The sequence below is a fragment of the Choloepus didactylus genome, chromosome 21 (assembly GCF_015220235.1).
Source record: "Choloepus didactylus isolate mChoDid1 chromosome 21, mChoDid1.pri, whole genome shotgun sequence".
NCBI classification, from domain to species: Eukaryota; Metazoa; Chordata; class Mammalia; order Pilosa; family Megalonychidae; genus Choloepus; species Choloepus didactylus.
Window position 1 is genome coordinate 38,591,572 of NC_051327.1, and position 27,881 is coordinate 38,619,452.

The 27,881-nt window shown below is 42.8% G+C and overlaps 1 protein-coding gene across 2 annotated transcripts in view; it reads right to left on the reverse strand.

Moving 5' to 3' along the window:
• CPPED1 (calcineurin like phosphoesterase domain containing 1) overlaps positions 1 to 27,881 on the reverse strand; it is a 150,619-nt gene that overhangs the window by 35,204 nt on the left and 87,534 nt on the right. For both annotated transcript variants that reach the window (XR_005213592.1, XM_037814584.1), the window contains exon 3: positions 6,142 to 6,564. Coding sequence is in view for 1 of the 2 variants with exons in the window: in XM_037814584.1 (XP_037670512.1) it covers positions 6,142 to 6,564 (423 nt within the window). In the remaining variant the exon portion in view is untranslated. The remainder of the gene's footprint in view (positions 1 to 6,141; positions 6,565 to 27,881) is intronic.

Consider the following 27,881-nt stretch of genomic DNA (forward strand, 5'->3'; position numbering starts at 1 on the left):
ACCGAATCTCTTTAGTACTGAACCTTTCTCCAAGTCTCTCTGTCCTGTCTTTGTTTCTCTGTCTGTAGGGCTCCCTTTAGTATCTCCAGTAGGGCAGGTCTCTTGTTAGCAAATTCTCTCAGCATTTCTTTGTCTGTGAAAAATTTAAGCTCTCCCTCAAATTTGAAGGAGAGCTTTGCTGGATAAAGTATTCTTGGCTGGAAATTCCTCTCTCTCAGAATTTTAAATATATCGTGCCATTGCCTTCTCGCCTCCATGGTGGCTGCTGAGTAGTCACTACTTAGTCTTATGCTGTTTCCTTTGTATGTGGTGAATTGCTTTTCTCTTGCTGCTTTCAGAACTTGCTCCTTCTCTTCTATGTTTGACAGTGTGATCAGTATATGTCTCGGAGTGGGTTTTTTGGATTTATTCTATTTGGAGTTCGCTGAGCATTTATGATTTGTGTATTTATGTTGTTTAGAAGATTTGGGAAGTTTTCCCCAACAATTTCTTTGAATACTCTTCCTAGACCTTTACCCTTTTCTTCCCCTTCTGGGACACCAATGAGTCTTATATTCGGACGCTTCATATTATCTATCATATCCCTGAGGTCCATTTCGAGTTTTTCAATTTTTTTCCCCATTCTTTCTTTTATGCTTTCATTTTCCATTCTGTCATCTTCCAGGTCACTGATTCGTTGTTCAACTTCCTCTAGTCTTGTACTATGAGTGTCCAGAATCTTTTTAATTTGGTCAACAGTTTCTTTAATTTCCATAAGATCATCCATTTTTTTATTTAGTCTTGCAATGTCTTCTTTATGCTCTTCTAGGGTCTTCTTGATTTCCTTCATATCCCGTACTAGGGTCTCATTGTTCATCTTTAGTTCTTTGAGTAGCTGCTCTAGGTGTGTCTCTTCTGGTCTTTTGATTTGGGTGCTTGGGCTTGGGTTATCCATATCGTCTGGTTTTTTCATATGCTTTATAATTTTCTGTTGTTTTTGGCCTCGTGGCATTTGCTGTCCTTGATAGGGTTCTTTTAGGGTTTGTAGACCAGTTGAAGTCCTTATCTCTAATTTATCAGATCTACAGCTTCGTGGAGTACACTTTCTCTAACTAACCAGCAGGTGGCGTCCACGAGCCACCTGTTCTCCACAAGGCAGATCTCCCCTGCTTAGCCTTTTTGGTGAGTGGGGGAGTGAGTCTTGTGGGGTCCAATTGGTGTACCAAGCTTGCGTGCGTAGTTGGTGTTGCCTGCCCTGTATGTGGGGCGTGTTTCTGGGCAGTCGGGGAGGGGGGTGGCCCTAACAATCAAATCTCCCTGATGATCCTAGAGTTTTAAAGCTGCTGCAATAGTCTAATCCTTCAGTTCAGTCCTGCCACAGTTTGTCTCTGCCACTGACCCACAAGTCTTTGGTATTGGCGTATGGCTCCTGAGACTTGCAAGTGGGCCCCTCTTCCAGGCTGTGCACCCCGGGTCCTCTGTTGAGGGATGACTGTGCTATGTCACAGGTGAGTGCCGTCCCCCCAGGGCAGTTCTGGGCTGCTGGGCTGTGTTGGGAGGCTCCCAGTCTGCTCAAATGATGGCTGAATGGGGCTCTGTTAATTCACACTGCTCCCCCTTCCCAGCTCTGGGACATTCAGCTGAGGTTGCAGGGAAGGCTAATGTCCACGCCCAGTTTTGTGGTGTGTGCCTGTTATTTGAAGCACTTCCGTCACACTGGGTTGTCTGGGGCAGCTCGGGGCTATGGGGCTGGCGATGGGCAGGAGTGTTTCCTGTCCACCAGGATGGTGGCTGTGAGCGGACACCCCCCTTTTCTTGGGAAGTTGTGTTGTTTAGTGAATTTTCTCAGCCACTGGATTATTGCCTTTTGTCTCAGAGCTCTCTTATTTCTGCTCTTGACTTGACGTGCCCAAATTTCAATTCTTTGAAGCTTTCTGTATTGAGCTTCTTAGAGTAATTGTTTTAGAAAAAGCAAAAAGGATTTAAAAAAAAAAAAAAAAAAAAAAAAGGCCCTCCTCAGAGATCTAATGGGTTATTGAAATGCTAATAGACAAAGCAACCAGGGCCATTAAGGAAAGGTGCCCTGGGCAGAGAGATCAGCCTTGCTTCGGGATTTGCATATGCGCCTCAAGGCCTGATCTCCGCCCTTCCCCTTTCTGTGTTCACCAGAACTCCAAAAATCCTCTGCTTTTACTTTGGAGCTTCTCGTGTTGTTTTCCTTCTATGCCCGTCTCCTCTCTGCTGGGCTGGCTGCTCTCAGAGTCTCTGGTGTCTGGCCTCAGTCTATCTATGGTTGGAGTTTGAATCAGTAGAATGAGTTTCCGATGAGAGCAGCCACTGCAATTCTCCCTTCTCCTTCCTGGAGCTGACAGCCCCTCCTCCCCCGGGACTGAGCCTGGCAGGGAGGGGCGCGGGTCCCCTGGCCGCAAAAACTTACAGATTTCGCTGATCTCAGCAGTTCCACGTTTTCATGAGTGTTGTATGAAGTATGCCCAAAGACAGATTGCTCTGTGGTGTCCAGTCCACGCAGTTCCTGGCTTTTTACCTACTTTCCTGGAGGAGTAACTAAAACATACAGCTCACCAGTCTGCCATCTTGCCCCCGCCAATGAGGTTTTGATGAATCCCCAGGAGAAGGTGGCTGCTGGAGTAGAGCTAGAAATTCTTTCTCAGAAGGGTTTTTTTATGAGCTTCAAAAGTGGAAAAAGGAATGCATCCGTTTCTAGGGAAACCTGAGCCGTGGAGAGCTCAGTTTTTATCCAGAATACATGTCCCTACACGCACACAGTGGCCCACTGTGTAGTGAAACTCCTCCGCGTGTATCTCAACCCGCCTGAAAAAATTAATGCAACAATGTGAGATGACTGTTGATGTTCGTTATTAAATCATTTATTCATCCCACACAGTGATTCAGAATTATTCATTAAGCTTGCTGGAAGGAAGCTGGGTTTTACCTCCAGGGTGGTTTGGGGAGGGATATGCTCTTTAAAAGGATATTTTATAACAACACAATTATCATAATTAAAAGCTACCCTGATATTCTGATGTGCTTCTGACATATTTTGGAGTACCAGCATTTCAGCACAAGGAGATAAATGAGCCTGAAATACTGTTAGGGAGAAATACTGCTGTGGGGGAAACACTCGAGGCAGTATTAAAGGCCTTCTGTCATCGTCACCCCTCCTTTTATCATGGCCTTATAAATTAATGAATTTTACAAAACACCCGCTGAACTTCTGGCTCCAAAATGAGTTCAAGTGACACCGAGTGCTTCTCTGCATTGCTGAGTCACAGAGGATCCCACCCCCCGAGAGCCACCTACCTGTGCTCCCAAACCACACAGGTCACCCGGCCCGTGACAGCCGTGTCCACACTGGATTTGGATCTTCCTGGTGTTGCCCAATGGTTTGTTCTGTGTTTGAGAGGCCATTCAACAAAGGGCCTGGTTTGGTGAGTCACTAAAATCGCCAGGCGACCGCAGGAAAAGCACCCACCTCTCTGCGGTCCCCTGGTTAAACACATGTAGGTGAGGATCCATAGGTCAGTGGCCATGCAAAGGATGCCTGGAGGTGGGGCCTGGGGGGAGGGACAGGGGCCACTCGGGAAGAAAGAAACACGGCTGTCCGTGCGGAAGCCGGGAAGCCGGCACGTGGGCCAGAGCAGAGCGATGCATAGTGGCTCTACCAAAGACCAGGGGACTCCAGGCACCCCAGGGAGACAAGAGCGGAGCCTGTGAGCTCCAGGAGAATGTGGACTTGGTCTGCTGCATGCCTGGTATGCAGTGGACACTTAACAAAGAAATGCGCTGTGTCAGTTGGCCACTGAGAGAAGGAGATGAGGCAGAGATTTTCATTCCTTCCCTGATCCCACAAATACTGATTAAGCATTTATTATGAGCTTAAACTTAATTCAGGCTTCCCGAATGCAGGGGGACTCAAACAAGTGAATACTTACAAATCAGTCTGGTAAGTGCTGGAATCTGAGAGAGCAGAGGAAGCAACTGGGGGTAGGGAAGGAGGGCCACCTCAACAGAAGGTGTCAAAGGTGAGCAGATACTGGCCAGGTGACATGGAAGAGGCCACCAGATGCCAAGGGAGGGGCTGGCCTTATCCTGGGGATGACAGGGCCTCAGGAGAGTTTCAGGCTACGGAGCAACGTGCCCCTCTGGCTGCTAGGTGGAGAATGGACAATGAGACAAGAGCAGGACAAGGAGGCCAGTGGAGAGTCGCTGTGACCCAGGCGACAGAAGGGGACAGACTGGAGCAATATTAAGAAGAAAGACTTTCAGGGCTCTGAAATACCAGACCCCCTGGGCAAGGAGGTTCCTCCTGGAGATGCACGCATCAGGTTCCAGAGCCTGATGTCATTAGGAGTGGAATAATGAAACCAACTGCCGGCTCTGCCTTGCCCTTACCAAACAACCTTCTGATTATCATCTGGCTTCCTGTGTAGCTCTGCCAACAGGAAAAGACTGTACTGCTGGGTGAGTTTTAGTCTTGCTCTAAATTAATTAAGGCTTCAGTCTCTGGGAGCTGCGGCAGTCCACCCGAGTGTGCAGAGCTGCAGGCCCCACGGGGGGGGTGGCTGGTACACCCCAGGCAGAACGCCACCCCGGGGATGCTTTGATAGAGCTCCAGGTCTTCTCCGTGCATGTCTATGGACCCCCTGGTCTCAGTATCTGAGGGTGCTTGTGGGTGGCATTTGCTCCCTCCTATGATGGGAAATCCAGAACTACATGCCACTCAGGAAGCTGGTTTACAAGGCAGAACCAACAGCAGTCACAGGAATGGCATTTGCATCATTTAACATTTGATATGAAAGGAATCATTTCAGTGGCATTAAATGTTCTCTCTGGCATTATTCTCTGTTACAAAACAGTCTCCACAGTGGTGCTGATGCCATCTTGACACTTCATTTCCTTGTCATCGGAACCACATTCTGTACCAACTCAAGCATGGCATAAAATTTCAAAGGCCTTAATAGAAGTTTCCCAACCTCATCTCCATGGAACAGTTGGAAAAATGTCTCCAATGATGCAAGCTTTTGGTGCAATGCCTCAAAAAAAAAAAAAAATACAGAAGGGCCTATTGTACTTTTCACAAGTAAATGCTAACATCTAATGCACAAAGATGAAAAGAAGAGGGTCAGGATTTGGGTGTTTTATTTTCCCCCAATGAATGCCAGCTGCTGGGGTCAGGCCACCGCCCACTCTCCACCCCAAGACAAATAAACAAATGTATTTTACGTTTTAGAAGAGGACAAAGTCCACTCTGGAAAGATCCAAAAGGAGAAATTAGGACCAAAACCAGAGAGACAACAGTTGTCAAACTGGAATCCTGCCCAGTCACTGGCCACCGCAGGGAGTCAGCAGAGAAGACGCTGTATCTCACACGACATACGCCATGGGAACCACCAGGAGAGGAAACCAGGCACGTGGACCAGAGCCACACGTGGTGCAACCAGGAGCTGAGGTCTCATCTTAAAACTCAGAGTGGCTGTGTTGTGTGTGTGTGTGTGTGTGTGTGTGTGCGCGCGCGTGCGAGCGCACTCGTGTCAAATGTATGATAAGCTAAAAATCTGTAGCAGGGTGACAGTGTTCTGAATACGTTCCCCACTCCCCTGATGCCGGAGAGAACACAGTCCACCTCACTGGAGAACGCCTAATGAGGCCCAGGACCCACCCGCCCGTTAAAGCCCTTCCCAGCATTTCCTGGGTCACTTCTCTTGGCTCTTTAAGACCACTGTCCTTGTGCAGGTTCCTGAGACACCCTACATCCTCCCTTCTCCCCAGTCTCCCTCCGTCCACAGCACCACCAACTCCCCATCCCTCCCCTGGGAGCAGCTACACTCGTTGAGTCCCTGGTAGGCTGGGGGCCATTCTGAATGCTTCCCAGGCCTCCTCTCACTTCAGCCCCTCAGCCATCCCGTGAGAGAGCTACTGCAGCCACTCTTCCTCACAGGAGGAAATGGGGGATCAGAAGGCAGGTGGCCTGTCCAAGGCCACACAGGCAGTGAGTGGGAGGGCCGGGATCAGATCCCCGTTCTGTCCAAAGCCCTCTTCCCTGTCCCCTTTGCCAGGCTGCAGAGGAGCAGGAGAATGGTCTGGAAAACTCTGCACAAGACTGCCCTTCCACCCAGACACCGCGGTCCCGGAGCCCTCTACCTGCATTGGTGAGCTTGTCCGCCAGCTCCTGCCGAACTGACTTGCTGAGGTTGAAGTAGTCGTCATCTTCCTCGATGTTCTCGATGAACAGCGGGATGTGCTGGAAGATGACTGCGTGCTGGCACTTCCTGTCGCCCGCGGTGCTCAGCTGCGCGTCCAGCCACTGGTCTTGGGCCTGCTTCAAGGCGGGGCACTTGGAGGCATCGAAGAAGAACTGGGAATTGAGGACAAGGAACAGGACGCCCCCAACCCAGAAGCTGAAGTAGTCGTCCCCCCACGTCCGCTGGAACTCCTCCACGGACTCGGCTGTTGGGGTGTTGCCGACGTCGTGGTTGCCGCTGACGAAGACCAGCGGGATGGCCTTGTCGACGCCCCCGAGCACCCGCTGCAGGTCCTCCGTCTGCTCCTTCCGCCAGGGCATTCCTGGAAGAGCAAGGACAGCTCTGAACAGGCTGAAGCTGTTTGTGGATTGACTCGCATAAAATCAGAAGACAGAATAATCCAGAAATCCACTCAGCCAGGCACATGGAGACTGCAAAAAGTCAAAATACTCCGAAAGCAAATCAACACGTGAGGAGGAACCTCTGCGGGTCCCTGTTGGTTGAAGAACGCCTGTCCTGCCCTCAGAACATCTCAGAAATTCAGTGTCTGTGTGGCCATTCTTCCTGTTGATCCAGGGAGGGTATGGAGACAAGTCTAATAATAAATATTGCTGGAGCTTAATTTCTTTTCTTTAGATGAAAAATAAACATATATGGTTCTAACTTTTGCCCCAAGGTGTATGGACCCAGCTCTGACACTTGTCCCCAATGGCTATTAAGAGTTTTTCTTACTACTTTAAACTAAACATCCATAAACACCATCTATACCCTCCAGACAGCATGAGAACCTTTCTGGGATAAATTCTTAGAAATCAAATGGCTACATCAAGTGGCATATGCATGTTGCCAAATGACTCCCCAAAGAAAGAGGTGTTTTACATTCCCACCAGCAGTGCATGAGAATGCAAAGGCTAAATATCCTGCTGACATGGGATTCAGAATGGGGATGATTATTTGGACATAGCTGGAAAAGATGTGGGGAACTGGAACTCTCCTCCCCCAGATTCTTGGCTCCCATGCTTCCTATAGTAATGTATTAAAGCTTCAATAAATAGATTTGGAAATGATCAATTCAATTCCACATTTGTTTTTTCAGCTCCTCTATGCTAATTTATTCAACAAGTATTTACTGGGTGCCTCCTATAGAAAAGGCAATGATTTAGCTATTGGGGGATAAACTGTGAACTGAATAGACACGAATCCTTCCCTCTAACTTGGGGAGTTATATAATTTGTCAAATAAATTACAGCTGCATACCTTTCTGTATCAGATGTTAGTAAGTGCTAGATAGAAAAGGAAAGCGGGGAAGGATGGAATGCCAGCACCATGTCAGGCATCACTCAAAGAGAGAATGAGTCTCAACCAGCAGACTAACTTCCTGGGAATGATGAAGATGCACCTAAAAAATGTTGCCAAAAGCAGATGGAAATTTTAGCCAACCTTCTGTCATGCATTAAGAAGAAAGAAAAAAGCCTTTGTGAAGCTACCACAGCTAAGAAAGACCAGAAAGCAGAAATACAGGAATGCAGAATCTAGATGATCATAAAATAGGCAGATGTGAAATCAGAACCCAGGGAAGAAACAGAAGAAAAAGACAAAGCCATTTCAGTAAAGACAGCTACAAGGAGGTTACTATCAGTGGGACTTCCTTTATGTGCCAAGTACACGTCAGCTCTTCCAAATATTCTGTGGGAGCTTGAAAAGAATGTGTAGTCTCTAACTTTGGACCACCCAGTTCCTCATCGTTCCACCCAAACTTGTGGGATTCAAATCCTCTCCGTCATTAGTTTTGCTTTTCTTTGATCTGCTTAATCTATACCAGTTTCTCAGGGATCTGGTTGAGTTTCCACTGGAATTGTTGATCAACCCATTCTTCCTTGCGATTGTCAAATTTTGTGTTACTTACTTTTAGGTATGTTATTAGAGGCAGAAGAGTTCAGAATTTCAAAATCCCACCGAAATATTTTTATAATTAATCCTGATTAAATAAAAAAAAAAAAGAAAGAAAGAAAGAGGTAGATGTTCCTGGAAACCATGGAAAGATCTTTAATATGTATCAGGTTAAAAAGATAAGGCCTGGAGAAGTAAGATTGCATATGGATTTCCTTTATAAAGAGACTTATACACTTTCCTATATTTTAGAAAAAAACTTCTCCAAAGATAGGAAGAAAACTGTTAATTGTGGTTAAATCTGGGAAACGAGAATGAGGTGTGAGGGAGACTTTTACATTTGGTTTAAAACTCTTTATGCTGCTTTTTATTTCCTTCCTTCCTTTCTTCCTCCCTTTTCTCAAGCTTATGCATTACTTTCATAATTTTTAAAAAAGGAATTAAAGTGAAAAAGAAAAAAAAAGAGGCGCTTTTTAGCCCCAGGATCCCAGGGCCTAGAGAAGATTTGGGGAAGCCAATTAGGATGCATTTCCAACAGATCCTCATCTCAGGGAAGAGTGGAGCTTGCTGGGGAAAGGCTGGCTGACGCCCACAGCAGGAGCTGGGGTCTGAAGGCCTATTTTCTCAGAAGAAGGGAGAGGTGGAGGAACTCAGCCTGAAACGGAGGCAGGTCTCGGTGGCCCTGGGGCAGTGTTGGTTGTGGCTGGCCCTGGATTTCTAGCTCAGAGGTGCCATTGATTGGTTTTGCTTCTTAGCTGATCCTGGACTGTGAGTATCTGTGTTGATTTACAGAATCCCTCCCAAGACGCCTTGGGTTGGTACTTATCCCATGTGAATGAACCCTAGCTTAGGGAGGAGGAACTCTTTATGGCCTTGAAGATGATAAACTATCTCCAAGGGATTTCTAGGAACAAGGCTAGTTTGTCACTCTTTCCTTATCTGGTTTCCTAATAGGCCCTAAAGCCACCCCTCGTTTTCCTCTCTTTCCCTTCATACCGACTTAGGGATTTTTTTTTTTTAATAACAATAGCCATTACTTGGCTAACACCATTGGCCAGGCAAGTGCATTAACTGCTCACTCGGGGTTTTTACCCACCAGGGCTCCAGCTCAGGGTCCTGCCTCTCACAACAGTGTCTTGGTGCTAAGTCACAAACTAAGGTCCTACTTAGCTCCTGGGGTGACTTTTCCCAGCCACCCTGATTCCCAGGATGAGGACTCTGCAACTCACTGGGATGCAGAGTGTCTGCAATTCTTTATTTTCAAAGGGCATTCATCACGGCACTTCTTGTACTGACTGATGCAGATGCAGGGAATTTTCGAGTAGTTAATGACCATAACAGAAATATCAAAAATTAGCACTTTAAAAGAAAGGCTTGCTTCAAACTTGAAAAAGAGACTGCATCTACAAAGCCAAAATGAAGAGCTGTGAATTACACACAGTAATGGGATGTTTGCTTCCAAACTTCAGAGAGATGCTGCTTCTGGGGAAATGACATATATCAACCTGTTAGGGAGCACGAAGCCCGTCTTCCCTGAATCTCCTCAATCAAAGATGAGCTCCCCTCATGTGAGAATGAAATTAAGTTTAGCTTTCACACAGAATAGGCGTGCCTTGCAGGGTGGGGCAGTTAAGAAATTGGCAGAAGGTTAAAAAGACAAACTGTAATCCACAGTCAGTCCCCCTGCTTATCCACCCACTATCTACTATCCTTGCAGGGTGGAGCTTCAGAATAGAGGTTCCCAACATAGCCTCATAACTTGTTACCAAACTAGCCCAGACTGGCTCTAAAGAGGCCTGGGCACAACCATTATAGTCAGGGGTGGAGATTTGTTCCAAAGGTTCCTAATGTTGCAAATTTGGGCAGAAACCTATTTCAAATGTTTCCAATTTGGGTGGGCTGCATGTTTCAAATTTGCTGGGCTAGTTAGGCTTGTGGAATAGAATGTAACCTCTGGAGTATCCAGCCAATGGAGAAACAGGGGAGGGACTTGCGGTTAGGTATAGGGAATAAATACTGCTGGGTCTATTGTTCTGCATGCCAACTCCCACATTTTGGTTGGGTGCCTTTTCTTGCAAGATCGTGAATAAATTCTTTTCTTCTCCACAATCGGGTGAGCATTTATTCCTTTTAGGAATAGTGTTTGTTTCTCACACTCATGCTGCTTCTTCAGGACTTTCTATAGATCCCATAAGTAGGCCAAGTGCTGGATTTGGGGTCCCTGAGGCCTAGGCTTGGTCCCTGGCTCTTATCCCTTCCAAGCTGCGTGGTTAAGTCTCCCAGTCCCCCTGGGTCTTGGCCTCATCTTGAAATGGGGATGATAATTCCCACACATCAGAGGGCAGTTTTGGGGATTCACAGAGGATGATGATTTCAGAGACTGGTATGAAACAAGGGTACAAAAATGTTAGCTGTCTTCCCTCCACCCTACCCCCCATACCCAAGTGTAATAAATCTGCCTTTTTATCAGTGAACGACAGTGTGCACCTAACAATCAACAAATCATTTCCAAAGGAATGGAAAAATTCTCCAGGGATAAGTCGTTTTTACATAAGATGTTAGCAGAGAAGTAAATTCTAGATTATAAAAAGCCAAGTTAAAGGAAAACATTTGCATTATGTTCAGCCAGCTCTCCATTATAGATGAATGAAGGAGAGGGAATGAGGCAGAGGAAGAAGGGGAAAGACTTTGGCTAGGGAAGAAAAATGGCAAGAAATGACTCCAAAGAGGGAAAGAGAAGGAGCGTTCTAGGATGGCCTTTGAGGGGGTGGAGGAGCATCTGCTAGAAGTGGGGTTGGAGGAAACACAGACTCTGATTATTACCTTGGCTGTGTCTCCAATTAGCCTTAAAATACACAGTCGGATAAAATCTTTTGGAAAACTAGAAAGAAAAGTGAACATCTTTAACCTGACGGAGGACACTGATTAAAAAACATATGGCTAACACCAAACTTAACGGAGAAAGACTGAATGCTTTCCCCTGTGACCAGGGACAGGGCAAGGATGTCTGCTCTCGTCACTGCCCTTTGGCATCTTACTCCAAGCCCCAGCCAGGGCACTAAGCAGGAAAAAGAAATAAAAAGCATACAGATTGGAAAGGCAGGAAGAAAAGTATTCTCAGAAGACATGATTGTCTACATAGAAAATCCCAAAGAATCCCTACTACCACCAAAAAAAAAAAAAAATCTCCCAGAACCAATAAAGGAGAGTCACATGGTTGCTGCAAAATAGGTCAATACAAAAATCAATTGCATTTCTATATACCATTAACGAACAACAGGAGGTAGATACAATGGGAAATGTTATGTTGGCTCCAGGAAGGAGAGAAGGGTCTCAAAATTGACTCCTAGATATCTGAGCAACTGGGAGGCTGGTCTTGTCATTTACTAGCAGAGAAAAGACTGCGGGAGAATCAGGTTTGAAGGTAAAAATCAACAGCTCTTTTTCAATATTAAATCTAATTGTATCTATGAACTTTCCAAGCTGGGACTTCCAGAAGACAGCTGGATATAGGAGTGTAGAGTTCAGAGGAAGGATTTGGAAGGGGCCACAACTGCCATCATCCTGAACAGGTGTGGAAGGCCCCCTGGCAGTGTCCTTGGGGTTGGCATTTCAAGAGGGAGCAGAGGTGGGAGCTTGCCTTATATTAGGAGTATCCCTTGGGCACACTCCCCTCTAAGCCTCAGCTTTCTAACCCCTAATTGGAAACCTTATCACCATCTTTACCATCTGTAAGATAAATGAGGTCATGTGTTTAAGTGTGCATTGGGTACTGTGCCAGTTTGAATATATTGTGTCTCTCAAATGCCATTATCTTTGATGTAATCCTGTGTGAGCAGATGTTATGAGTGTTGATTAGATTGTAATTCTTTGAGTGTTTCTTTGGAGATGAGCCCCACCCAGCTCTGGGTGATGCCCCTGATTGGATAATTTCCATTGAGGTGTTGCTCTGCCCATTCGGGGTGGATCTAAGTTGAGTCACTGGAGCCATATAAATGAGCTGATAAACAGAAGGAACTCAGTGCAGCTGTGAGTGACATTTTGAAGAGGAGCTACAGTCAAGAGAGACACTTTGAAGAATGCACAGAAGCTGAGAGAGTAGCTGCAGATGAGAGACAGTTTGAAGATGGCCGTTGAAGGCAGACTCTTGCTCCAGAGAAGCTAAGAGAGGACAAATACCCCAAGAGCAACTAAGAGTGACACTTTTGAAGAACTGCAGCCTGGAGAGGAATGTCCTGGGAGAAAGCCATTTTGAAACCAGAACTTTGGAGCAGACGCCAGCCACGTGCCTTCCCAGCTAACAGAGGTTTTCCGGACACCATTGGCCATCCTCCAGTGAAGGTACCCAGTTGCTGATGTGTTACCTTGGACACTTTATGGCCTTATAACTGTAACTGTGTAACCAAATAAACCCCCTTTTATAAAAGCCAATCCATCTCTGGTGTTTTGCATTCTGGCAGCATTAGCAAACTAGAATAGGTACCATGTGCTCAGTTTCCTTTACTGAACCTCCCCTCCCCACTGAAAAGGCAGGGGAGGAGGAAAGCTGGGGCCTGGGTCTTCGTAGGTCTCCTTGTATCTCCTTATTCTCGGGGAGCTGCCCCCTGAGCTATGCAGGGAAGAACAAGTGAACCACGTGCATGCTGACATCCTAGCACATGGGTGGGGAGAACATCCAGCTCATCTTCGCCCAGCAACTTGTCTGCCACACCCACCCTGCAGAGAGACGGAGGAATGGATGGGACAGTGCTAAGACACTTGCCCAGAGGGTGGAACATGCCGAAGATAAGAATTTCAAGTGTCAGCACTATGTGGTGTCTGGAAATGGAACTGGTGGCATCCGGAAATGGAATCGGTGGTGTCCCTTCACAGTGGTGTCTATTTCATGCTGGAAATAGAATAGTTACGTTGAGGCATCTCCTAGGCAATTAAGATCAAGATGCAGTAGGGAGAACTTCTTTCAGGAGGCGATTAGGAAGTATCAGTTCAAAATTTAATAAATTCATTACATCTAGTGAGCCAGAAATTCCATTTAAAGAAATTATCCTACAGAAACTTATATAAGTGTGCAAAACATGACTATTCATTATAACATTAATTGTGAAGACATGAATCTGAAATGGCTTAAGTGTTCATCAATGGAAACTGATGGTGGGTCCTTACTATGGAATAATATGCAGGCATTTAAAAAGAATGGAATAGGCCAAATCTACTGACAGTGGATACATGTCACAGCTAAGGGGTTAAGTGAAAACTGGAAGTTGCAGGAGCTAGTTAGTATGGTACCATTTTTGTTGACAATAAATTAGTGTATTTAGAGGTAAAAATCTCTAGAAAAATATGGCAAAGCTGTTAAGAGTAGTTATCTGTGGGGAGTGGAAAGAAAGAAAACATTTCACTTTCCTGTAAAATTTGAATTTGTGATAATGGGTGTGAATTTCTTTTGTAATGAGAAAAAAAATCAAGACATTTAAAAATCACAAATGCACTAAAATTAGATCTTGTTAGGTAAACAAGTATAAATATAATCTTAATGGGAACATAAAACAAATGATAAGGCCAATGAGTAAGTTAAGTTCTTTGCTCTCAAAAAGAGAAAATGGGGAAAAAGAAAAGAGAGAGTATCAGAAAGGCGCTTTTAAAAAATTCTGTTTTAAAAAAATTCACAACTGGTAAATTCAATTAAAAAAACAGGTATATAGGCGGGGCAAAATGGCAGACTGGTGAGCTGTATGTTTTAGTTACTCCTCCAGGAAAGTAGGTAAAAAGCCAGGAACTGCGTGGACTGGACACCACAGAGCAACCTGTCTTTGGGCATACTTCATACAACACTCATGAAAACGTGGAACTGCTGAGATCAGCGAAATCTGTAAGTTTTTGCGGCCAGGGGACCCGCGCCCCTCCCTGCCAGGCTCAGTCCCGGGGGAGGAGGGGCTGTCAGCTCCAGGAAGGAGAAGGGAGAATTGCAGTGGCTGCTCTCATCGGAAACTCATTCTACTGATTCAAACTCCAACCATAGATAGACTGAGGCCAGACACCAGAGACTCTGAGAGCAGCCAGCCCAGCAGAGAGGAGACGGGCATAGAAGGAAAACAACACGAGAAGCTCCAAAGTAAAAGCAGAGGATTTTTGGAGTTCTGGTGAACACAGAAAGGGGAAGGGCGGAGATCAGGCCTTGAGGCGCATATGCAAATCCCGAAGCAAGGCTGATCTCTCTGCCCAGGGCACCTTTCCTTAATGGCCCTGGTTGCTTTGTCTATTAGCATTTCAATAACCCATTAGATCTCTGTGGAGGGCCGTTTTTTTTTTTTTTTTTTTTTTTTAAATCCTTTTTGCTTTTTCTAAAACAATTACTCTAAGAAGCTCAATACAGAAAGCTTCAAAGAATTGAAATTTGGGCACGTCAAGTCAAGAGCAGAAATAAGAGAGCTCTGAGACAAAAGGCAATAATCCAGTGGCTGAGAAAATTCACTAAACAACACAACTTCCCAAGAAAAGGGGGGTGTCCGCTCACAGCCACCATCCTGGTGGACAGGAAACACTCCTGCCCATCGCCAGCCCCATAGCCCAGAGCTGCCCCAGACAACCCAGTGTGACGGAAGTGCTTCAAATAACAGGCACACACCACAAAACTGGGCGTGGACATTAGCCTTCCCTGCAACCTCAGCTGAATGTCCCAGAGCTGGGAAGGGGGAGCAGTGTGAATTAACAGAGCCCCATTCAGCCATCATTTGAGCAGACTGGGAGCCTCCCAACACAGCCCAGCAGCCCAGAACTGCCCTGGGGGGACGGCACTCACCTGTGACATAGCACAGTCATCCCTCAACAGAGGACCCGGGGTGCACAGCCTGGAAGAGGGGCCCACTTGCAAGTCTCAGGAGCCATACGCCAATACCAAAGACTTGTGGGTCAGTGGCAGAGACAAACTGTGGCAGGACTGAACTGAAGGATTAGACTATTGCAGTAGCTTTAAAACTCTAGGATCATCAGGGAGATTTGATTGTTAGGGCCACCCCCCCCTCCCCGACTGCCCAGAAACACGCCCCACATACAGGGCAGGCAACACCAACTACACACGCAAGCTTGGGACACCAAATGGGCCCCACAAGACTCACTCCCCCACTCACCAAAAAGGCTAAGCAGGGGAGATCTGGCTTGTGGAGAACAGGTGGCTCGTGGACGCCACCTGCTGGTTAGTTAGAGAAAGTGTACTCCACGAAGCTGTAGATCTGATAAATTAGAGATAAGGACTTCAACTGGTCTACAAACCCTAAAAGAACCCTATCAAGGTCAGCAAATGCCACGAGGCCAAAAACAACAGAAAATTATAAAGCATATGAAAAAACCAGACGATATGGATAACCCAAGCCCAAGCACCCAAATCAAAAGACCAGAAGAGACACACCTAGAGCAGCTACTCAAAGAACTAAAGATGAACAATGAGACCCTAGTACGGGATATGAAGGAAATCAAGAAGACCCTAGAAGAGCATAAAGAAGACATTGCAAGACTAAATAAAAAAATGGATGATCTTATGGAAATTAAAGAAACTGTTGACCAAATTAAAAAGATTCTGGACACTCATAGTACAAGACTAGAGGAAGTTGAACAACGAATCAGTGACCTGGAAGATGACAGAATGGAAAATGAAAGCATAAAAGAAAGAATGGGGAAAAAAAATTGAAAAACTCGAAATGGACCTCAGGGATATGATAGATAATATGAAGCGTCCGAATATAAGATTCATTGGTGTCCCAGAAGGGGAAGAAAAGGGTAAAGGTCTAGGAAGAGTATTCAAAGAAATTGTTGGGGAAAACTTCCCAAATCTTCTAAACAACATAAATACACAAATCATAAATGCTCAGCGAACTCCAAATAGAATAAATCCAAAAAAACCCACTCCGAGACATATACTGATCACACTGTCAAACATAGAAGAGAAGGAGCAAGTTCTGAAAGCAGCAAGAGAAAAGCAATTCACCACATACAAAGGAAACAGCATAAGACTAAGTAGTGACTACTCAGCAGCCACCATGGAGGCGAGAAGGCAATGGCACGATATATTTAAAATTCTGAGAGAGAGGAATTTCCAGCCAAGAATACTTTATCCAGCAAAGCTCTCCCTCAAATTTGAAGGAGAGCTTAAATTTTTCACAGACAAAGAAATGCTGAGAGAATTTGCTAACAAGAGACCTGCCCTACTGGAGATACTAAAGGGAGCCCTACAGACAGAGAAACAAAGACAGGACAGAGAGACTTGGAGAAAGGTTCAGTACTAAAGAGATTCGGTATGGGTACAATAAAGGATATTAATAGAGAGAGGGAAAAATATGGCAAACATAATCCAAAGGATAAGATGGCCGATTCAAGAAATGCCTTCACGGTTTTAACGTTGAATGTAAATGGATTAAACTCCCCAATTAAAAGATATAGATTCGCAGAATGGATCAAAAAAAATGAACCATCAATATGTTGCATACAAGAGACTCATCTTAGACACAGGGACACAAAGAAATTGAAAGTGAAAGGATGGAAAAAAATATTTCATGCAAGCTACAGCCAAAAGAAAGCAGGTGTAGCAATATTAATCTCAGATAAAATAGACTTCAAATGCAGGGATGTTTTGAGAGACAAAGAAGGCCACTACATACTAATAAAAGGGGCAATTCAGCAAGAAGAAATAACAATTGTAAATGTCTATGCACCCAATCAAGGTGCCACAAAATACATGAGAGAAACATTGGCAAAACTAAAGGAAGCAATTGATGTTTCCACAATAATTGTGGGAGACTTCAACACATCACTCTCTCCTATAGATAGATCAACCAGACAGAAGACCAATAAGGAAATTGAAAACCTAAACAATCTGATAAATGAATTAGATTTAACAGACATCTACAGGACATTACATCCCAAATCACCAGGATACACATACTTTTCTAGTGCTCACGGAACTTTCTCCAGAATAGATCATATGCTGGGACATAAAACAAGCCTCAATAAATTTAAAAAGATTGAAATCATTCAAAGCACATTCTCTGACCACAATGGAATACAATTAGAAGTCAATAACCATCAGAGACTTAGAAAATTCACAAATACCTGGAGGTTAAACAACACACTCCTAAACAATCAGTGGGTTAAAGAAGAAATAGCAAGAGAAATTGCTAAATATATAGAGACGAATGAAAATGAGAACACAACATACCAAAACCTATGGGATGCAGCAAAAGCAGTGCTAAGGGGGAAATTTATAGCACTAAACGCATATATTAAAAAGGAAGAAAGAGCCAAAATCAAAGAACTAATGGATCAACTGAAGAAGCTAGAAAATGAACAGCAAACCAATCCTAAACCAAGTAGAAGAAAAGAAATAACAAGGATTAAAGCAGAAATAAATGACATAGAGAACAAAAAAACAATAGAGAGGATAAATATCACCAAAAGTTGGTTCTTTGAGAAGATCAACAAGATTGACAAGCCCCTAGCTAGACTGACAAAATCAAAAAGAGAGAAGACCCATATAAACAAAATAATGAATGAAAAAGGTGACATAACTGCAGATCCTGAAGAAATTAAAAAAATCATAAGAGGATATTATGAACAACTGTATGGCAACAAACTGGATAATGTAGAAGAAATGGACAATTTCCTGGAAACATATGAACAACCTAGACTGACCAGAGAAGAAATAGAAGACCTCAACCAACCCATCACAAGCAAAGAGATCCAATCAGTCATCAAAAATCTTCCCACAAATAAATGCCCAGGGCCAGATGGCTTCACAGGGGAATTCTACCAAACTTTCCAGAAAGAACTGACACCAATCTTACTCAAACTCTTTCAAAACATTGAAAAAAATGGAACACTACCTAACTCATTTTATGAAGCTAACATCAATCTAATACCAAAACCAGGCAAAGATGCTACAAAAAAGGAAAACTACCGGCCAATATCCCTAATGAATATAGATGCAAAAATCCTCAACAAAATACTTGCAAATCGAATCCAAAGACACATTAAAAAAATCATACACCATGACCAAGTGGGGTTCATTCCAGGCATGCAAGGATGGTTCAACATAAGAAAAACAATCAATGTATTACAACACATTAAAAACTCGAAAGGGAAAAATCAATTGATCATCTCAATAGATGCTGAAAAAGCATTTGACAAAATCCAACATCCCTTTTTGATAAAAACACTTCAAAAGGTAGGAATTGAAGGAAACTTCCTCAACATGATAAAGAGCATATATGAAAAACCCACAGCCAGCATAGTACTCAATGGTGAGAGACTGAAAGCCTTCCCTCTAAGATCAGGAACAAGACAAGGATGCCCGCTGTCACCACTGTTATTCAACATTGTGCTGGAAGTGCTAGCCAGGGCAATCCGGCAAGACAAAGAAATAAAAGGCATCCAAATTGGAAAAGAAGAAGTAAAACTGTCATTGTTTGCAGATGATATGATCTTATATCTAGAAAACCCTGAGAAATCAACGATACACCTACTAGAGCTAATAAACAAATTTAGCAAAGTAGCGGGATACAAGATTAATGCACATAAGTCAGTAATGTTTCTATATGCTAGAAATGAACAAACTGAAGAGACACTCAAGAAAAAGATACCATTTTCAATAGCAACTAAAAACATCAAATACCTAGGAATCAACTTAACCAAAGATGTAAAAGACCTATACAAAGAAAACTACATAACTCTACTAAAAGAAATAGAAGGGGACCTTAAAAGATGGAAAAATATTCCATGTTCATGGATAGGAAGGCTAAATGTCATTAAGATGTCAATTCTACCCAAACTCATCTACAGATTCAATGCAATCCCAATCAAAATTCCAACAACCTACTTTGCAGACTTGGAAAAGCTAGTTATCAAATTTATTTGGAAAGGGAAGATGCCTCGAATTGCTAAAGACACTCTAAAAAAGAAAAACGAAGTGGGAGGACTTACACTCCCTGACTTTGAAGCTTATTATAAAGCCACAGTTGCCAAAACAGCATGGTACTGGCACAAAGATAGACATATAGATCAATGGAATCGAATTGAGAATTCAGAGATAGACCCTCAGATCTATGGCCGACTGATCTTTGATAAGGCCCCCAAAGTCACCGAACTGAGCCATAATGGTCTTTTCAACAAATGGGGCTGGGAGAGTTGGATATCCATATCCAAAAGAATGAAAGAGGACCCCTACCTCACCCCCTACACAAAAATTAACTCAAAATGGACCAAAGATCTCAATATAAAGAAAGTACCATAAAACTCCTAGAAGATAATGTAGGAAAACATCTTCAAGACCTTGTATTAGGAGGCCACTTCCTAGACTTTACACCCAAAGCACAAGCAACAAAAGAGAAAATAGATAAATGGGAACTCCTCAAGCTTAGAAGTTTCTGCACCTCAAAGGAATTTCTCAAAAAGGTAAAGAGGCAGCCAACTCAATGGGAAAAAATTTTTGGAAACCATGTATCTGACAAAAGACTGATATCTTGCATATACAAAGAAATCCTACAACTCAATGACAATAGTACAGACAGCCCAATTATAAAATGGGCAAAAGATATGAAAAGACAGTTCTCTGAAGAGGAAATACAAATGGCCAAGAAACACATGAAAAAATGTTCAGCTTCGCTAGCTATTAGAGAGATGCAAATTAAGACCACAATGAGATTCCATCTAACACCGGTTAGAATGGCTGCCATTAAACAAACAGGAAACTACAAATGCTGGAGGGGATGTGGAGAAATTGGAACTCTTATTCATTGTTGGTGGGACTGTATAATGGTTCAGCCACTCTGGAAGTCAGTCTGGCAGTTCCTTAGAAAACTAGATATAGAGCTACCATTCGATCCAGCGATTGCACTCCTCGGTATATACCCGGAAGATCGGAAAGCAGTGACACGAACAGATATCTGCACGCCAATGTTCATAGCAGCATTATTCACAATTGCCAAGAGATGGAAACAACCCAAATGTCCTTCAACAGATGAGTGGATAAATAAAATGTGGTATATACACACGATGGAATACTACGCGGCAGTAAGAAGGAACGATCTGGTGAAACATATGACAACATGGATGAACCTTGAAGACATAATGCTGAGCGAAATAAGCCAGGCACAAAAAGAGAAATATTATATGCTACCACTAATGTGAACTTTGAAAAATGTAAAACAAATGGTTTATAATGTAGAATGTAGGGGAACTAGCAGTAGAGAGCAATTAAGGAAGGGGGAACAATAATCCAGGAAGAACAGATAAGCTATTTAACGTTCTGGGGATGCCCAGAAATGACTATGGTCTGTTAATTTCTGATGGTTGTAGTAGGAACAAGTTCACTGAAATGTTGCTATATTATGTAACTTTCTTGGGGTAAAGTAGGAACATGTTGGAAGTTAAGCAGTTATCTTAGGTTAGTTGTCTTTTTCTTACTCCCTTGCTATGGTCTCTTTGAAATGCTCTTTTATTGTATGTTTGTTTTCTTTTTAACTTTTTTTTTCATACAGGTGATTTGAAAAAAGAAGGGAAAGTTAAAAAAAAAAAAAAAAAAAAAAAAAAGAAAAAAGACAAACAAGGGGAAAAAAAAAAAAAAAAAGATGTAGTGCCCCCTTGAGGAGCCTGTGGAGAATGCAGGGGTATTCGCCTACCCCACCTCCATGGTTGCTAACATGACCACAGACATAGGGGACTGGTGGTTTGATGGGTTGAGCCCTCTACCATAAGTTTTACCCTTGGGAAGACGGTTGCTGCAAAGGAGAGGCTAGGCCTCCCTGTATCTGTGCCTAAGAGTCTCCTCCTGAATGCCTCTTTGTTGCTCAGATGTGGCCCTCTCTCTCTGGCTAAGCCAACTTGGAAGGTGAAATCACTGCCCTCCCCCCTACGTGGGATCAGACACCCAGGGAAGTGAATCTCCCTGGCAACGTGGAATATGACTCCCAGGGAGGAATGTAGACCTGGCACCGTGGGACGGAGAACATCTTCTTGACCAAAAGGGGGATGTGAAAGGAAATGAAATAAGCTTCAGTGGCAGAGAGATTCCAAAAGGAGCCGAGAGGTCACTCTGGTGGGCACTCTTATGCACACTTTAGACAACCCTTTTTAGGTTCTAAAGAATTGGGGTAGCTGGTGGTGGATACCTGAAACTATCAAACTACAACCCAGAACCCATGAATCTCGAAGACAGTTGTATAAAAATGTAGCTTATGAGGGGTGACAATGGGATTGGGAAAGCCATAAGGACCAAACACCACTTTGACTAGTTTATGGATGGATGTGTAGAAAAGTAGGGGAGGGAAACAGACAGACAAAGGTACCCAGTGTTCTTTTTTACTTCAATTGCTCTTTTTCACTCTAATTATTATTCTTGTTATTTTTGTGTGTGTGCTAATGAAGGTGTCAGGGATTGATTTAGGTGATGAATGTACAACTATGTAATGGTACTGTAAACAATCGAAAGTACAATTTGTTTTGTATGACTGCGTGGTATGTGAATATATCTCAATAAAATGATGATTTAAAAAAAAAAAAAAAAAAAAAAAAAAACAGGTATAACAATAGGGTTGTGCTCAGTACAAATCATGTTCTATATGAATGACAGCATATTCAGTGAATAGAGCTTTGTTTGACAGGAGATGACTTCAAAAGTCAACATCCAGGTTGTTTGAGAGCTGCGAGGGCAGCACTTCCGGGTCTTCCCTATTATTTTGACATCTGAATGAAATCCAGCACCACAGAAGAAAGTGGTCACCTTGTTCTCATATTTCTAGTTTATTTCCAGTCTTACTAAATACGATAAATATTTCTCAACCTTTCGTTTTTCATTATTGCTCTCCTAAGGAGCCTTTTCAATTTTTTTCCTAATCCCTCTTCCATGAGATATTTTTATAACAGCTTCATTGAGATATGATTCATATACCATATAATTCACCCATTTAAAGTGAACAATTAAATGACTTTAGAATATTCACAGAGCTGTACACTGTGACTTCAAAGGATCCATTTTAGAACATTTCATCACCCCCAAAAGAAACTGTACTCTTCGGCAGCCACTCACCATTTCCACCCAATGCCCTCAGTCCTGGGCAACCACTAATCGCCTACTTTTTATAGATGTGCCTATTCTGGACATTTCATATAAATGGAATCATATAACATGCGGTCTTCTGTGTCCAGGTTCTTTCAGGTGGCATGTTTTCAAGATTCATCCATGTTGTAGCATGTATCAGCACTCCATTCCCTTTTATTGCTGAATTATACTCTATCATATGACTACATCACATTTGATTTGTCCATTCATCAGTTGATGGACATTTGGGTTGCTTCCATAATTTGGCTATTATGGGTAATGCTGCTATGAACGTTTGTGTACAAGTTTTTGCATGGAAATAGGTTTTCATCTCTCTTGGGTAGATACCTAGGAGTGAAATTATGTTTAACCTTTTGAAGATCTGCCATACGGTCTTTCAAAGCATCACTTTACATTCCCACCAGCAGTATATGAATGTCCCATTGTCTCCACATCCTCACCAACACTCATCGTCCATTTTTTTTATTACAGCCATATTAGTGAGTGTAAAGTGGTATCTCACTGTGGTTTTGAATAGCATTTCCCTAATGACCAATGATGCTGAACATCTTTCATGTGCTTACTGGCCCTCTGTGTATCTTCTTTGGAGAAATTCCTATTCAAATCCTTTGCTCATTTTCAAACTGGACTATTTGCCTTTCTATTATCGAGTTGTAAGGGTTCTTTATGTATTCTGGATACTAGTCCCTTATCAGATATATAATTTGCAAATATTTTTTCCCATTTTATGGGTTGGTTGTCCCTTCACTTTCTGGATGGTATCCTTTGAAGAACAAAAGTTTATAAGTCTGATGAGGTTCAATTTATCTATTTTTTCTTTTGCTACTTGTGCTTTTGGTTTCATCTCAGAAACCTAATCCAAGAGCACCAAGAACTTAGGCCTATGTTTTCTTCTAAGAATTTTATAGTTTTAACTCTCAGATTTAGGTCTTTGATCAACTGATTTAATTTTTGTAAATGGTGTGAGGTAAGGGTCCAAATTCACTCCTTTCATGTGGAAAACCAGTTGTCCCTGTACCATTTGTTGAAGTCTATTCTTTACCTCATTGAACTGTCTTGGCACCCTTGTCAAAATCAGTTGACCCTAAATGTGAGGGTTTATTTCTGGACTCTTAATTATATTCCATTAATCTATATGTCTATCCTTAATTCAGTTCCACACTGTCTTGATTACTGTAGGTTTGTACTAAGATTGGGAATTGGGAAGGGTGCGCTCTCCAACTTTGTTCTTCTTTTTGAAGGTTGTTAGGCTATTCTAGACCCCTTGAATTTTCACATGAGTTTTAGACTCAGCTTGTGGTAGCTCTGGAATTAAGGACAGATAAGATCAAAGTCCACCACTAAAGAAGCTTACTTTTTAGAAAAGGTTAGTTATATTCCAGAAGCTATTATGATCAGAAGGCAAGTTATAAATCGCATTAGACATTTTTAAAGCATTATGGCCCTGTGATTCAGATGGAAAAATCACTTTCAGTTGGAGGAATCAAAGAAGGCTGTGTGCCATTATTAGCATTTAAATTAGATCAGAGCATCACTGGACTCTATGCACTGTCCAGCCCCTGCGACTCCCTTGGTTCAGAGTATTGCTTCTTGTCTGAGCTTTTTGCAGGAGCTTCTTAGTAACAGTTTCCCTGCTTCTACCCTAGCCCCCTGCAAATGATCCTCCACACTAGAGCTGTTATGTAATTTCTAAACCACAAATCTGATGAGCATGTGATGCCTCTGATTAAAACCCATCCATGACTCTCCACTGCTATTAGAGGGCAGCCCCAACTCTTCATGATCCTTTCCCCACAAACCCTGCCCTTGCCACTCAATCTGGGAGGAGGCAGATAGCTGGGGTCAACAGGCCACAAGGCCTCCCAGCTCACCTGTGAAATGCTAACTGTCCCTCAATAGCTATTCTCCCCTTCTAGGCTAACAGAATTCCTGATTTTTAGCTGGGAAAACAGCTGTCCAAAAATAAAGTTTCTATTTTTCAGAGTCCCTGGCCATGACACTCAATTCTGGGCAAAGGGATGTGAGCAGAGGTAATATACGTAACTTCCAGGTTGCACCTTCCACTCCCACTTCTGCTTCCTGCTGTCTGGAATGTGATGTGGTGCAGCCATGCTGGACATGTACTCCCAGGCGAGGCCCTGAGACCAGTAGAGCAACAAGATGGGTGGGGCCCGAGACTGACACACGGTGGGCTTTGTGCCAACTCAGACTACAACAAGATGTTAGTGTGAGAGAGAAAAACACCCCTATTTCATTAAGCCACGTTATTTGGGTTTATGTCACCACAAACACCTCTATAGCCATGTCAGCCCTTCTGGGACTGGACCATGACCCGGCAGAGCTGGCCCAAGCCCAGAAACCGAAGGTGACGCATATGTCCAAAAATAATGTCTTACTCACCACATGGACCTGCACTACCCTTCAGGAACCAGAGTTCTAGGCAATGGGGGGTGCTAGGCAGTGGGGGGCAATGTGAGGGAGGCAGTGAGAGTGTGGCAGCCCTGACATGTTCTGAGAAGGGGAGTCATGTTTAAAGGACTGTGTCTTTATGAATATTCATCTGTCAAAGGCACACGAGATGGCACAGAAGGAAGAGAGTAGAAGGAGAGGGGATGACAAGGAGGAAATTTCCATGGTTTTTAGCCAAGAGGTAGTAAGACTGGAACAAGGCTATGCCACTGAGGATGGGAAGACATATAAATATGTGTAAACTTTATCCTGTTTGAACCAGAAAACACAGAAGAGAAAAATATGTGAATGTTCTGACTGCCACAGTCTGAACTTATTACTGCTGGCCAAGGTTTTCCATAAATTCTTTCTTCCTCCTCCTGTATTTATCTTTTTTAGAGCTAACCCTGGTGCTGCTATAAGGTGTGTACATCACAGTGGTAGAATATTCAACTTAACGAAATGTCACTGGCACTTTGTACATACAAGACATTGCTTGAGGCTGACAACAGACAATGCAAGTTCCAAGGACAAAGAAGTTTCCACAGAAATAAAAAGGAATGCCAACAAATTAGGCAGTCTAGATGAAATGGACAAATTCCTAGAAACACACAAACTACCTATACTGATTCAAAAGGAAAAAGAGGATCTCAAAAAACCAATAACTTGTAAAGAGATCTGAATCAGTAAACAAAAACCTCTCAATAAAGAAAAACCCAGGGCCAGATGGCTTCACATGGGAATTTTATCAAACATTTCAAGAAGAATTAACACCTATCCTGATCAAACTCTTCCAAAAACTGAAGAGGAGTGTGGTGTTTTGAAGGTATAAATACCCCAGGAAAAAAAACATGTTCTTAAATCTAATCTGTTCCTATGGGTGTGGACATAGAATGTCCTTCCATTTATTTAGGACTTTGATTTATTTTAACAATGTTCTGTAGGACCTTTTGATGAGGTTACTTCAGTTAAGGTGTGTCCCACCTAAGCCAGGAAGGACTTGAACCCTATTTTTGGAGGCTTTTATAAGATAATGAAATCCAGACAGAGAAAATCCATGGAGACAAGGTTAAATCAATGAAACCCAGAAGAAAAGGGAAGTACCAGGACATGCCATCATGTGCCTTGCCATGTGGCAGAGGAGCCAAGAATCACCAATAGCCTATCTTTGGGAAGAAAGCATCATCTTGATGATGCCTTGATTTGGACTTTTTCCTGGCCTCAACACTGCAAACTAATAAGTACCCATTGTTTAAGCCAACCCATTTCATGGTATTTGCCGGAGCAACCTAGGAAACCAAGAAGAGGAGGGAATATTCCCTAACTCATTCTATGAGGCTGAAGCCAGACAAAGATAACACAACTAAAGAAAATCACAAATATCTCTTATGAACAGAGATGTAAAAATCCTCAACATTATATTAGCAAACTGAATCCAAGAGCACATTAAAAGAATTATATACCATAATGAAGTGGGATTTATCCCAGTTATGCAAGGGTGGTTCAACATAAGAAAATCAATTAATGATAATATACCACATTAACAGAACAAAGGGAAAAAAAACATGCTCATCCCAAATGACAGAGGAAAGGTATGTGACAAAATCCAGAACCCTTCTTAATAAAAATACTTAGAAAATTAGGACTAGAAGGAAACGTGTTCAACATGATAAAAGGCATATAAGAAAAACTCACAGCTAACATCACAACTGTTCTAGTTTGCTAATGCTCCCAGAATGCAAAACACCAGAAATGGATTGGCTTTTTAAAAGGGTTTTATTTGGTTACACAGTTACAGTTTTAAGGCTATAAAGTGTCCAGGGTAAAGTATCAACAATCAGGTACCTTCACTGGAGGATGGCCAGTGGTTGCCGGAAAACCTCTGCTAGCTGGGAAGGCACGTGGCTGGCGTCTGCTTCAGAATTCTGGTTTCAAAATGGCTTTCTCCCAGGACGTTAGTCTCTAGGCTTCAGCTCCTCAAAAATGTCACTCTTAGTTGCTCTTGGGGTGTTTGTCTTCTCTTAGCTTCTCTAGAGCAAGAGCCTGCTTTCAACAGCCATCTTCAAACCGTCTCTCATCTGCAGCTCCTCTCTCAGCTCCTGGGCATTCTTCAAAGTGTCCCTCTTGGCTGTAGCAAGCTCACTCCTTCTGTATGAGCTTATATAGTGCTCTAGTAAACTAATCAAAGCCTACACTGAATGGGCAGGGCCACACCTCCATGGAAATTATCCAATGAAAGATCTCTCCCACAGTTGAGTGATCACATCTCCATAGAAACAGCCAATCAAAAGTTTTCAACCCAATCAACACTAATACGTTTCCTGCTCACACAAGACTGCATCAAAGATAATGGTGTTTTGGGAGACGTAATACATCCAAACCAGCACACCAACCATAAAATTTATATGGAATGATAAGGGACCTCAAATTGCCAAAGCCATCTTTAAACAGAATGAAGTTGAAGGACTCACACTTAAAACTTATTACACAGCCACAGTAATCAAAGCAGCATGGTACCAGCACAAGGACAGACATATACACCAATGGAATCAAACTGAGACCGCAGAAATCACCCCTCATGTCATGCCCAACTGATTTCTGACAAGAGTGCCAAGTCCACTCAATTGGGAAAGAATATTCTTTTGAACAAATAGTGCTGGGAAAACTGGATGTCCATATGAAACAGAATGAAGGCAGAACACTACCTCATACCATATACAAAAATCAATTCAAAATGGATCAAAGACCTAAATATAAGAAGCAGAACTATAAAACTCCTAGAAGAAAATGTAGGGAAGAATCCTCAGGACCTCATATTAGACAATGATATCTTAGACTACACCCAAAGCACAAGCAGCAAAAGAAAAAATAGATAAATGGGACCTCATCATAATTAAAAACTTTGGTGCATCAAAGGACTCATCATGAAAGTAAAAAGACCACCTATTGAATGGGGGAAAATATTTGAAACCACATCTTCGATAATGGTTTAATATCCAGAATATATAAAGAAATCCTACAACTAAACAATAAAAAAAGACAATACAAATTAAAAATGGTCAAAAGGCTTGAAAAAACATTTCTCCAAAGAAGATATACAAGTAGCAAAAAAATATATGAAAAGATGCTCAACATCATTAGTCAATAGAGAAACGCAAATCAAAACCACATTGAGACACCATTTCACACTCACTAGA